General features: G+C 34.2%; 2 protein-coding genes across 6 annotated transcripts; one reads left to right on the forward strand and one right to left on the reverse strand.

The window, feature by feature from the left end:
* Positions 1 to 115: 115 nt before the first annotated feature.
* LOC129889626 (phosphomevalonate kinase, peroxisomal) lies at positions 116 to 10,015 on the forward strand. 5 transcript variants are annotated; one of them, XR_008766932.1, is made up of 13 exons: positions 121 to 265; positions 1,183 to 1,245; positions 1,352 to 1,502; positions 1,642 to 1,739; positions 2,142 to 2,251; positions 2,379 to 2,431; positions 2,505 to 2,891; positions 4,371 to 4,475; positions 5,086 to 5,313; positions 6,654 to 6,776; positions 8,026 to 8,350; positions 8,419 to 8,485; positions 9,596 to 10,015. XR_008766932.1 is itself a non-coding variant. In XM_055965009.1 (11 exons), the coding sequence occupies exons 2-11, from the start codon at positions 1,238 to 1,240 to the stop codon at positions 7,569 to 7,571; spliced, it is 1,530 nt and encodes a 509-aa protein (XP_055820984.1). In that variant the 5' UTR covers positions 121 to 265; positions 1,183 to 1,237; the 3' UTR covers positions 7,572 to 7,837. The 5 variants fall into 5 exon arrangements, 3 of the variants coding, with proteins under 3 accessions (XP_055820986.1, XP_055820984.1, XP_055820985.1); XR_008766931.1 differs by having other exon boundaries at positions 8,026 to 8,485; XM_055965009.1 differs by lacking the exons at positions 8,026 to 8,350; positions 8,419 to 8,485; positions 9,596 to 10,015 and adding an exon at positions 7,305 to 7,837.
* Positions 8,051 to 9,896, reverse strand: LOC129889624 (pentatricopeptide repeat-containing protein At1g31920). The gene has a single exon (XM_055965007.1). It carries the CDS (start codon positions 9,894 to 9,896, stop codon positions 8,079 to 8,081), a length of 1,818 nt encoding a protein of 605 aa, XP_055820982.1. The 3' UTR covers positions 8,051 to 8,078.
* Positions 10,016 to 14,266: the final 4,251 nt, after the last annotated feature.

Below are 14,266 nucleotides of genomic sequence, written 5' to 3' on the forward strand. Positions count from 1 at the left end.
TTGGACCTTGCTGTAAGAATAAACTAAGAAAATTGTGAAAATGCAAATAAGTCCCAGAAGTATAAATTGATGGACTAACTGGCCCCTCATGTAACAAAAATTAAATTTGTTAACAAGAAATGATGTCAGTGAAAAAAAATAACAATAAAAGAGGAAAAATGAAAATGGAGTGCTACTACTACAATTCGATTCAAGAATCAAGACTGCCAATCACAGTAGCAGCACCCCCAACCCCCACCCCACCCCCACCACGAACCCAATAAAAGTAAGTATCTTTTACTCTCTCTTGATATGCTGAGTTAATCTTTGTGACAGAATATGAATGATTACTTGTCAATCTTGAAAATTCCCAACTTTCTTGAAATTGTCAAGTGGACTTAGAGATTTCGACTTTATATGAAATTTTGAAGTGTGAAAGATTTGCCCTTTTTTCGTTTTCCCACTGTTTGCCTATTTCCTGGTTTGTGGCCCCATTCTTTGAGTCAGGCCTAGATGGTTGGTGTGGTGGATGATTTTGAATTTAGCTGCTTGTTATATTTTGTTTGAGGATTTTAGAGGAACCCCATGTTGAATCATATAGCATAGATGCTTTATCTTCAGTTTAACAAGTTATTGTAGTGAAATCAAAGATCTTCCTTTTCTTTGATTTTACATCATACTGGTTGGGATTAAGGTTTTGTCATGGTGTTACATCTGGTTCAGTGTTTGTTACTCCTTCCGTCACAATTTATGTGACATTGTTTGACTTGGAATGGAGTTTAATAAAAATGAGGACTTTTGGAACTTGTGATCTAGAACAAGCCTTGGATATTTGTGTGGCTATAAACCAAATCTTTTTAAGGGTAAAATGAAAATAATTATACCTAAATTGTTTATAAATATAGAAAATAATATTCTTTTTGGGATAGTGGAAGTAGTAGTATTTGTAGTTTGGTTAGAAATAGGAATGAAATAGGTCGAAATGGAGCAGTATGGAGGATTGATGATATAGCTGATCCCGGGCTAGTTGGGGATTAAGGCAAATTTGTTTGTTATTTTGTTTTTTTGCTCAAGAAGGCATATTTGTTGATGTTGTTGTTGCATTAAATTGGAGGGGGGTTGTTCATTTATTATGCTTCATTTTGTCTCTTTGTATTTTTCCCAAGAAAAACAAGTACGTTATTGGGTGCTTCGCCTCTGCAGCTTATCTTTCCTGGATTGCACTTTTCAAGCTTTACAAAGTGAGAATTGTTAAATAATGGCAATGTAAGTTTGGGATGTTTATCATTTGGATTTTTCCATTTTATGTTACTTTAGAAATCCAATAGCTTTTGTATTAGTATGTCTGATTTTCGGCTTGATGGCTAAACAGAGTTGCTTCTGCTCCTGGAAAGGTTTTGATGACTGGAGGTTATCTTGTTTTGGAGAGGCCTAATGCTGGTATCGTACTGAGCACAAATGCTCGTTTTTATGCTATTGTGAAGCCACTTTATGAGGAAATTAAACCTGAAAGTTGGGCATGGGTGAGTGATATTTGTTGCACTTAACTGAATGATCATTTATCTGGAGTATATATGACCGTTTCTTTTCTTGAGAAGCACCTTTTATGTATTTCCCTACGCTTTATTCCCACTGTAAGGTAGTTTTCTTATTCCTTTTCAGGGCTGGACAGATGTGAAATTGACTTCTCCCCAGATGGAAAGAGAAACCATGTATAAACTTTCTCTTAAACACCTAAAACTTCAGCCTGTTTCCTCAAGGCAAGTAGGTTAAGCCTCGTTAGTGAAAATACTTTTCTTCTTTTTATGTTTGTGAATTTGCAAAATAGCCTCTTGTTTCTAGTTTCTAGTTTCTTTTTGGTATTCTATGGGTTATGAGGTCCCTATGCGTATTGTTGATTGAGTTTCTTTTGTAAAGAACAATATTTGGTGTAGGTTTTCTACTTTTTGGTATATGGCTTCTATACGGGAGTTTACTCGGTCACTAATAAAAGTATTTACTTTATCAAAAATTGTTTGTGAATTTGCTGAACTTTATTTTTTGAAGTATTAAATGTAACCTGGCTACTGTATTCTTGATTAATTTGATCTGTTTATAACATGAATTGTAAGTCATCTAAATGGCAAGCAATGTAGTAACTTATATTTTTAGTCGAACATCAGTGGATCAAGAAACCCCTTTGTAGAACATGCGGTGCAGTATGCCGTTGCAGCAGCCCATGCAACACTTGACAAAGATAAGAAGGACACATTGCAGAGACTACTTCTTCAGGGTAATGTCTGACACTCTCACCTTTCTTAGCTGAGGATGATGCCATTTCTTTAATATGGGACTTTACCTCATAATTTTTTGTTAAAGAAATTAGAAAAATAATTTCTCAAACTTTATTATCCATGCAGGTCTTGACATAACCATCTTGGGTTGCAATGAGTTCTATTCGTATCGGAATCAGGTGCTTTTGCAGCTTATTTTATATTTCTGATGTTTGATAGTAACTGAGACCTCTCTGTTAATTATATATGTAGATTGAAGCACGTGGGCTCCCTCTTACACCTGAGTCATTGGCTTCCCTTCCATCTTTCTCTTCAATCACCTTTAATGCGGAAGAATCAACTGGAGAAAATCGCAAGCCTGAAGTTGCAAAGACTGGATTAGGGTCATCAGCAGCTATGACAACTGCAGTTGTTGCCGCCTTGCTTCATTATCTTGGCGTTGTGAACCTCTCCTCTTTGGCTGAGGACCAACTCCTAGGAAAGAAAGATGTAGCTGAACTTGATGTAGTTCATGTGATAGCTCAAACTGCTCATTGCATTGCACAGGGTAAAGTTGGCAGTGGGTTTGATGTTAGTTCTGCAGTTTATGGAAGTCAACGCTATATCCGGTTTTCGCCTGAAGTGCTCTCTTCTGCACAGGTCTTCTTCAGTTTCCATCTATTTGATTAATTTGTTGGCATAGTTTTGCTCATAGATAAAGTAGTCTGTTAAGTTTTCTCAGAGGCTTGGTTACGGGAAAATAGCCTGAATGGCTTCAGCGTATATATTTTGTAATTTAATATGCCAAAGACTTACTTTCTGAAGCTCATTAATAATCCATGTTTGAATCACATAGCTTTTGTCCTAAGATAATAAAGTTAACGTACTCTTTCTAAACTGAGATAATTTCATATGAAGATATGAATATATTGCATCATTCAAACCCCTGTGAATTACATAGCTTTTTCCCTAAGAGTAATGTACTCTTTTCGAATTAAGATTACTTCATATGAAGATGATCAAAATATATCACATCATTCAAGCTCCTGGGGCTTTGGTTAAGTGGTAAGAGCCTGTGTGTGATGTGTGCATTATGTAGATGAGGTGCAAGTCACGAGTTCGAACCTTGTGACTGACCAAAAGCCTAGTATTAAGAAGGGTAGAGGAGTGGGTCTTTATCCACCAAGTTTCGGACCATGTGCCAACTGGCCCTCATGAATTCCTCACTTACTAAAAACAGAAGGAAAAAAAATGTATCTCATCACTCAAATGTTGTTGCCATCACTACATGCTTCAGTGGTGCTAAAATCTAGCTTGGTCACCCAAGGCCCAGTTTATACCAGGATTAATTATCTGTTGGCATTTTCCAAAGAATGAAGAGGGGAAATGGTAATCGGGGGAGTGGTAAGTGAGGTTTCATGTTCGTCAATCTTCAGAAGGTCATTTTACATGCAAAGAAATTGCATCAGAACCTATTCCTAGGAGATTTGTCAGAGAAATAGTTGTACTGTAACCACCTCTAACCTAAACTGTCACCCAAATCTCAGATTTGGTCTCTATAAAATTACCTGAAGGGTTAATCATTTTTCCTCCAGTTAGCACTTTTGATTATCTGTGTAAATTTAATTATTCGTCAACAATTAATAGAGCTGCTTTTTCCTTTAGGTGGATACTTTCTTCTTCTCTTTTTCATCACTGTTTGGCATAACAAACTTGATGTTGGTCTTAGCAAAGGTTTGGAAATAATTCATTCTCGATTCTACGAGAACTTTTATGAAAGCCTTGATTTAATCAAAATCTTCTGTTGGTTCTTTTGCTGAGGATATAAGATTAAGGAATGATGTCGGGGTTTGTATAATGTGTCAGGAAAACTTATGGGCATTTGATGCCTGCTTATATCGATTCTTCAGTTAACGTGAAGGAATAGTTTATCTTCAACCGATCAATCAACTATACCTCATTTACCAAACTAGTTGGTGTCGGCTATATAAATCTTCTATATCCATTACACTCTATTTGGGTGGATGTCATCCCGATCAACATCTGCTAATGACTATGCGGAATGATGATTGTGGATTTGCATCTAAATCTTATCGAATCTAGTTTCACAGCTGTTCTGACATTCTTTTGGATTAGCAGAATGCAGGTATGGCAACACCACTAACAGAAGTCATTGATGATGTCCTAAAAGCAAAGTGGGACCATGAAAAGACCAAGTTCTCATTGCCTCCTTTGATGACATTAGTGAGTCTAATATACTATATTCCACAACTTTATGAATGTTTATCTGGTTAAGAATAATGGATTGCTCATCCGCTATAAGCTGGATGATCAGAATTACTGTTTTACATGTTAAGCGACCTTTAATGACACATCTACACATCCTCTTTTGATCTCCATACTCTTAGCTGACTGCGCCCAGCTAATTGGCTAGCATACTGTCAAATAGAACTATAAAACTAATTTCAACTTCAATTGCTGGATATTGACGTCAAATGTAAATTTATCCACCTGATGCTTGGGCTAAACACTCAAATTTCTTTTGCAGAAGCTACTTAACCTGTATGATGATGCAAATGATAATTAACTTTCACATAGGTCAATGATCCAACCTAGCATGCTTTTGCTGGTCCTCTTTTGTTGAGTCCCCTGATTAGCTGTATATACGTTATAATTGAAGATGTTGCCAGACTGAAATTTTTTACCTTATACGTGCTACTTTAATGGATTTGTTCTTGCTCTTCCAATGCATCCTACTCCAGAAGAAGTTGTCTCAATATTGAAGTGTTTATTGCATGTGGTACACATTGTTTCTTCTTTTAAGTTGCTGGAGCTAATAGCTGAGCAATTGCAGTTACTTGGAGAACCGGGCTGTGGAGGATCTTCAACGCCATCAATGGTTGGGGCTGTAAAGAAATGGCAGAGGTCTGACCCTCAGGATTCTGTAGAAACATGGAGAAGATTGTCAGAAGGAAACTCTTCTCTTGAAGCGTACCTTAATACCTTGAGTAAATTGGCAGAGAGACATTACAATTCTTATGAATGCATCATCAATGCCTGCAGCCTGCTTCCTGCTGAAAAGGTAAAACTCTAGTGGAACTACAACAGAGCTCAAAAGCTTGTGTGATCTTGAATGAATGTTTTTCCTCGTTTTTATCATAAATGGCAGGTGATAACTACCCTTATGCCTCTTAGATGCTAATATGTTCTGGGATGGTTTAATCTAATATAAATGTTCGGGTGTTGAAGATGCTACAAGCTGTCTTATGTAACCTCACTCGGTTGACTAGAGGACATTCCTAATCATAGTGATTAGTATCTTTGCCTCTCTTTTTTTTTTGAGAAGAATTATCTTTGCCTTTATAATGAGTTAATTTATTTATGAAGCAGACAAAAAGAATCTACTTAATAGAGTAAATTCATTTTCACAGCTAACTAAACCAGATGGCTAATGCATTTCAAAGACATGGATTGAAAGAAAAAAAAAAGTCGTCCTTGTTCTTGTTTCCTTTTTATTTTACTGTTACTTTTATTGTCATGTGTAGAACTCCTAACCTTCGTAAGTTCATGGCTCCCTCTTTCTACCCACTGTTTTTTGTGCCCTTTATACCTCCAGTCATACCAACACCAATTTTCAGTTTGTCTTGGTCTTGCTCAAAATCAACAACATAACATTGTGAAAACTCTTTGCAGTTCTACCTATTTTTTGCCCAAGTTTACGGAGCAATGGATGAGGGTTTGATTCGAATATTACAGATGGCCAAGCATTTCTGAGGCAGTGGATCCACTTCCTCTGAACTTGGGAATCCCAACAATTTTTGGGTCCATCTTTCTGTTCATAGTCCTTCTTGGGCATTTTTATGCAAGTCCTGATCTTGCATTACATTTGATTGCCGATTTACATCTTCTCCATTAAGATTTTCTCTCTCTCTCTCTCTCTTTCTCTCTTGAGAGCTGCCCCTCTGATGTCTCATATCAGTAAACTCCTTCCTACAATTTACTTTGCAGAAGCATGCAGCTAAGGGCTAATATAATTATTCAATTTGCATCTAGTCCTGCCTGTCACAAGAATCATACTTGAGATCAACTAATTACCTTTCTTCTAATTCAATTGACAGAATACCCTGAAAGTTAACTTTTGTCATATTTACAACAACATACCCAGTGTAATCACAAGTGGGGTCTGGGAGGGTGGTGTGTATGCAGATTTTATCCCTACCTTGTGAAGGTAGACAGGCTTCAAAGATCCTATTTATAGCGCAAAGTTTCAAATATAAATATTTTGAATATGTACAGCAATTGGGTTCTCATTACTTTACGGTATAATTGTGTAACTTCTATCCATAGAATATTATTCCAAAGTTTAGAGATTCCTTTTTCATTTCAAAAATTTTGAGTTATTCTGCTTTTAACCATTAACAGTGGTTGGAGAGAGCAAATGAACCAACTCAAGCAGAAATTGTTAAAGAATTATTAGGAGCTCGAGATGCTATGCTTCGGATTAGGTATCAGATGCGGAAGATGGGAGAAGCTGCTGGAATTCCAGTAAGTTCTCCAGTCCCATGTAACTAGACTGTTTCTTCTCTTTTCTTTCACTTCTCACTCCTCACCTATGTATGAAGTACTTCAGATGAATTTATCAAGACATCACTCTATCTCAATGATGTAAAAGCAGGCTTTGTTTCTATAGGTGTCCGAAGAGTAAGAAGAAATTTTTTTAAATGAAGTAAATGACAGAGTAATTCTCTTGCATGTGTTTGTATTAGCGGAAAAAAAATTCCAAATGAGAAAGTAAAGTAGGTTCCATTCAAATTCCTACGTCTGCTGCAAAGTTCAGGAGTTTTCCAGGGACATTGCTTCTTAATTTAAACTTCTTCTTGCTTTCAGTAGACACTTTGCTAGAAAATTTATTTTTTCGTCTAATCTACCTTACTGCAATTTTCCCAAGGAACATATTTAGACGACCTTGACATTCAAGCACTGTCTGTAAGGTCAAAAGCTCTTAAAGAGCAGTGCACTGCTGCCTTATTCCATGTTTATGTCCATTTTTTTCACCTTGTACACAACTCACAGATAGAACCAGAATTGCAATCTCAGCTACTAGATGCTACAATGAATATGGAGGGAGTCTTGTTGGCTGGCATTCCTGGTGCTGGTGGATTTGATGCAGTTTTTGCAGTTTCCCTGGGGACTTCAAGCAAAAATGTGACTCAAGCTTGGAGTTCACTTAATGTTCTTGCAATGCTAGTAAGAGAAGATCCTCATGGTGTGTCCTTGGAAAACAACGATCCTCGAGCAAAGGAAATTACTACAGCTGTTTCTTCAATTCAACTTGAATAATGATCTAGAAGTTGGAGATCACTTGCAGTAGTTTACTTTACTATTGCCATATGACTATAACATAAGATCTTAAAATATTAGTATGTATAGATTACCTTTCTAGGTCAGGTAGGATTTATCAGGTAGGTTGAAGTTTCAAAACTGTTAAGGTCATAGTGACCTCCTATTGTTTGAAGAGGGCAAATATTTGCCACAAAAAAATAAGCCAAATGAGAGTCTGCTCTAGTTCTATCTATCATTGAATCAAAAAATAAATCTTGCAGGAATTGAATTTCTCTTTTACTTCATTGCTCAAATTGATTGTTGTCAAGTTTTGTGGATCAAATATTTAGCTCCAGCAGTGAGAGCGCATCTATGCAGGATTATAAGATTTCTTGTCAATTTCTTATGGATCTCCAGTATTGGCATGATTCTGAAGTTAGGTGCTAATATTGTTTACATCTTTGAACTGCAGGAAGCATGACTATAATTATGAAAGGGAAGTTCAAAGGGAAAACAAATATGTATTCACCAGTAGTCTTTACAAGAACAAGTTCCATCTTTGAAATGGTGGAACTGATTTCTGTCTCTGACAACGATCTCTCTTTCGTAAATCATGGAAATTAGTTGAGTGTATGTGTGACAATCACTACACATTCTGACATTTCTCACTATCCTTATAGGAGAACCTTGAGATGTTTTTATAAGTGCAAATGCAATTGCCAGCTTTTGACAATGAGTTCTCAATCTTTGCCTCTTCTCTTCTTCATCTACATCAAACAATACCACTGATGTATCTGGTGAATACCCTTCAAACTTCAGCTGCCATTCCATTTGGTGAATCATCTCATAGACCTCATCACTGCAGGTATCTGACCTATCTTGTGACACAAACTTGTAGAGCTTTCTGTTTGCTTCAACCAAGCAAGAACCAGGTACTTGACTTATCCCTTCATTAACCATTTTTGTTCGAATTGCAGCCATCTTTTCCCACATTTTAGCTTGTGCATACATATTGCAGAGCATCACATAGTCACTAGCATTTCTTGATTTCAACTTGAAAAGATTCTTGGCTGCTACTTCTCCCAACTCAACATTCTGATGAACTCTGCAAGCACTTAGCAGGCTTCTCCATAAGACGTTGTTTGGCTCCATTGGCATGCCTTTGATGAGCTCCAAAGCTTCCTCGAGCCTCCCAGCTCGTCCCAAAAGATCCACCATACACCCATAATGCTGAATTGTTGGCTCTATCCGATGCTCCAGTCTCATCCTGTTAAAACATTTTAGCCCTTCTTCAACCAATCCAGCATGACTACAAGCACTCAAAACCCCAACATAAATAACATCATCTGGTTCCATTCTTTCTTTGAGAATTTCATGGTAGATCCTTAGAGCCTCCCCCCCACGACCGTGCAAAGCCAGCCCAGAGATTATGGCACTATAGGACATCTGATTCTTGTTTGCCATTCTTTGAAAGAGAAACAACCCTTTCTCTAGACGTCCACATTTAGCATACATGTCTATTAAGGATGTCTCTACTACAACATTGAGACCAGACATGTTCCTTAAAAGATATGCATGTATGGCTTTCCCAAAATCAAGGGCATCCAAATGAGTACAAGCAGAAATCACACTCACCAATGTACTTTCCTCTGCCCTCCAACATCCCTCAGAGTTCATTTCACCAAAAACTTTAAGGCACTCAGACCATAGTCCCAAATTAGCATTAGCTGCAATAAGTGCACTCCAAGAAGCTATAGTTCTTTGATCCATTTGCTCAAAGACAATGCAAGATTCCTTAATTTCTCCACATTTCCCATACATATTGATCAGACTGTTCTGCACAAACACATCATCCTCATGTCCAAACTTAAAAATCTGCCCATGAATCTGCTTTCCTTCTTTGAGTGCCCGAATTCGAGCACATACCTTAAGAAGTGTAGGATATGAGAAATTATCTGGTTCAACCTCATCTTCAATCATATGAATATACCAAAGTAGAGCTTCTTCCAAGTTCATATCTTTAACATATCCTCTTATTACAGTATTGTATTCAAATGAACCTGGATCATCGATTTCCTCGAAAATCAAACAAGCATAGTCCATGCTGCCCCATTCTGAAAGTGCACAAGTGGATAAAAGATTGCCTGCACAGAAAGAGCTACATATGAATCCAAGTTTCAAGATTTGGCCATGGACTTGCTTCAATTCCCTCATATTGTTGCTTTTCTTGATCATAGAAATCCATTCTTTTTCCTTCAAGCTGAAGTTGAATTCTTGGGCTTTTGCATGATATTCTTGGGGTATCAGGAATGGAGTCTGATAAAGGACTGAAGTCCTCACCATCCTGCTTTACACCATCATTTATTTTCAAGAATTTCTGAGCTTGACGAACTGATAAACTCACTAGTATAGTAGTATCAAGATTAGAACTTTGTGCTATGAAAATATTAAAATTTTGGAAATGGAAATGAATTGAAAGTAGCTTGGAATCTTGAACATTTTCTTGATTGGGACATCTAGAAAGTGTGCTCTCATCCATGAGATTTGGAAAGTGAATTTGAACCAGAAAAAATCTGCCAAGTCATGAGACATGGTGGAAGTTGATAGGATAATGTTTTTGAGTAGATGGGGTCCACAAAGTATGGAATTAAAATATATGTAGCCACTCCTATTGCACTTATGGTAAATGTTATACCATTTTGATTGGTTAGCCCAAAATAGGATCAATTGATACAATATCTAAACTTGTGTCCATAAAAAAAACATTTATTAATGAGTTTAGGGGTCATTTGGACATGCGATATGAAATCATGATATAAAAATCAAATTTATATGAAGTTGAAATTTTATTTGGATGTGTAATTTGAATTTCGTAGGGTATAATTTTTTCTCATAAACATGAAAAGCACACAAGTTGTGAAAAATATCAAAAAAAAATTAGTTCTGATACAATTTTACTAAATGAGCAAATCATGGTTCATAAATAAGATATCGGAATATTTGAAGGCATCGCATTGATAAATTGCATACCTCCATGTTCCTTTTACAAATAAATACTTGTGATTACAAACTTTCATATATACATAATTTTATAATGATTCGTTGGTCAGCAATAGTAGTAACTAGTTATTAATGTAATCCGTTCACATGGTATGTAGAATCTCCCCACGCCAAGTAGGAGTCTCTTTTTGCAAAATTTAAAATGATGGTTGTTCCCTTTTTTTTACAAAATATAAATTTATGGAGTGAAGTTCTACATTTTAAAAAATCAAAATCGTGATTTTGGAATGACAAATTCATCATTTTTGGCGAATTTGAGATATAAAATCATGATTTTAAATTGTAAGTTCAAAATCACAGATTTAGAAGCATGACTTCATATTGCATATCCAAACGCAAGCTTATAGTAGATATTGAGTTTTATCTTCTTCAACATTTAGTTTTCTCTCGGTATTCCAGCCTTCATAGAGATTCTTCTTATTTTCTCTTTATTTTTCAATTTTAAATGTAGAATAATATTGAAACCCCAAGTCTTTTTAAAATTTTTTTTTTACCTAAATCTCATAGTGATTCTTCCCAATTACATTATATCCCTACTCTTTTAAAAATTACCCGAAATCTCTTCTTTTTGGTCACTTTCGAATACATCATGTATGTCCTGATACATCACGTAAAGTGATTTATCTGACCGATACATCACCTACAATGATGTATCAGAGAATAGGAGAGAGTAGAGATTTTGTAATTTTTTCAAATAGTAGAAAATTTTAAAGAATATGATAAAATAAGTTGTGTATTTATATAATTTTTTCTTTTTTATATACAGGCCTGAGGCCCCATTTTCATTTTGGAGCCCTAGTTAGCCTCCCTAAGCCTAATACATTTTGGGCCTTCCAAATTCCTGTACTTCATAATAAACTTTGGGAAATTTTCGTATATAGTCATTCAAAAATATCTTAATTTTGCTATATAACTATAATTTGCTAATTACAATTCATAGCTATAGTTATAGAGCATTTGTATAATTCGCGCAATATTTGTATACTTTTGTATAATTCGCTATACAATTCTCAGTTTTTGTATAACGTTTGTATATTTCACCAAACAATTCATGCACAACGTTTGTATAATTCGCTATACAATTTGTAGTGTTTGTATAAATCGCTATACAATTCGATTCGCGCACAACATTTGTATAAATCGCGCGAATTATACAAAATTCACTGTATAATTGCACAAATTATACAAAACTCAAACTGTAATTACAGTTAATTGTTTGCTGCGAGCCATAATTTATTCAAACTATAACTATATTAGCTAATTAACTAGTATATATTTGCTTCTCCGTATAATTTTACCATAAATTTTAGATATATGGGTCTGAAGTTAAAACCACTTTGAAATACAATTTAAATCTAGTTGAATTTAGGCTACTTCAAATGTTTTCGGGTATGAATTTAAGTTTTGACAGAATCATTTTACTTCGAAGACATGATTTTTACTATGGAAAAATAAAATATAAAAAATTAAACATACAAAGAAACTAAGAGAAATTTAATATTTATTATACATATATAAAAAATAATTTTAATCTTAAAGAAGAAGAGAGGAATTTTCAACTAAATATTTCTTTCTTTAGATAACACTGCTTCTGTATAATTCTCAAATTTCTAGTCGTACAATTTGAATGGTGACTGTTTGGTCACTGGAATGCTGAAACTAAAGGTGTCAAATAAATGAACGGAGTTAGTAAATAGACGGGTCATTGACTCACTTAAATATTACTTAGGAAGTGGATTGGACTAAGATAAGCTAAAACTATAAAATCGAATCATAATTCAATCCGTCCAATTCTTAGTAAGTTTGTTTTCTTGCAATTTGTTAGTATCTAATATATATTTTTCCTTATATCATGACCATATAAAATATTTTAAAAAATATATCTTCATAAAAAAATTTAGACAAAGTTTCTTATGAATAAATTTGGACTGTATATTAGTATAGTTTTTAAATGGAATAAACTAAATAGGTCAAAATGAGCTGAATTAATAAAATAAGTGAGTTATTAATTCGATCAAATCTAGAAGAATTACACGAATCATGATTTTATGAGTTGATTTTTTCACCCTTGACTGAAATAGTTAAAATCTTTTTATATTTAATCAATTTTGGTTTTAACATTTTTATTTTTTATTTTTTTTAGAAACTCCAGAATAATCCGCAGTCATTATAATATTTGCCACAATCTCTATTCTTAAGATAAGCATATTTTGTGGTGAACACTTTGTGCGCTCAAAATAAATATCTTACTGTGTAATAGCACGCAGAAACATTATAAAATTTTGATGTACTAAAAAACACGCTGTAGATATATCAGTACAAAGAAATTATTTTTTTATCAAGTACTCTTTGACAATAATTCAACTGCACAAAATCACCAACTCCCAAAAGTTCAATTGATTATCTTTGTTCCATTCTGACCAGTCCACAATATGGCTAAGGTCCCCACCTTAGACTTGACATTAATTATATGGTCCTCCACTTGTTTTTATGTTTTAATATTACTATTTTAGTACTTGGAATATTTATGTGCAGTTGAAAAAGAACAGTGTAAAATTGAGTAATTCAATTAGGTTGAATTTGGAGGAATTATAATTTGACTAAATGAATAAAATAGATGGTTCATCAACTCACCCAAAATTATTTGGATTGAAATGAACTGAATCAAGATAGCTAAATAATAACGTGTCACAATTTCAAAAAAAATAATTTTTATCAAGTTTTACTTTATATTTTTATTTTATATATAATTTGTTTAACTCTAAACAAAACTGAGAAAACTTTTTTATTTCTTTTTATGTTGGCTATATATAGTATATCAAAGACATGTTTTTAAGAGAGTTAATTTGGGCAGATTGGTAATGAGGAGAGCTCAACAAAATATTAATAAAAAAAGTAATTTGACTAAATTATTTTTATTTATTCTTTTTTTCCCAATTTGATACTGCTCTATCTTTTATCACAATATTAATAAATTGAAGATATAATAGAAAAAAATTTATTCTTTCTTGATTTGTCAAAAATGATAGTAAAAGTAGAAATCAAATTAAGAAATATTTGATAAGTAAATCTGAACAAAGGAAGTATTTCTTAAGAGGTCCGCCAAACAAACATAGATGTACCGTGCACGTACAAATAAAAACATTAGCGTTTTTTGTTACAGAATAATATGTCCATGTTATTCTCCACCACAATTTGTTTTCACTATATCTTATCCATTATCATAATTTATTTCCACTATATCTTATTCTCCACCATAATTTATTTTCACTATTATGTGTTTTCACTACATTTTGTTTCTTCTTTTAGGCCTATAAATAGGCATTCTTGTAAGCATGGATGAATATACAGAAGAGAAGAAAATAATAAGATTACTCATTTGTTCTCTCCTCCTCTTCTTAAGTTGATTTATCATTTTATTTATAACACGTTATCAGCACGAAATCTCTTATAAGGTATGTGAAGTTATCTTCATCTTAATATTTTTGAATGGATGATTCATTGTATACTGCATGAAGTGCAAAATAAGAGAAGCACGAGATTTAGTGTAATCTAAGAATGATAAAAAAGGATATCCAATTATGCATAGCAATAAACTGTTATGACAAGTATAAAAGATAAATAAAACGAAAGGTCGATTATTAATACTGGAG

Source organism: Solanum dulcamara, chromosome 5 (assembly GCF_947179165.1).
Source record: "Solanum dulcamara chromosome 5, daSolDulc1.2, whole genome shotgun sequence".
In the NCBI taxonomy this organism is placed as follows: Eukaryota; Viridiplantae; Streptophyta; class Magnoliopsida; order Solanales; family Solanaceae; genus Solanum; species Solanum dulcamara.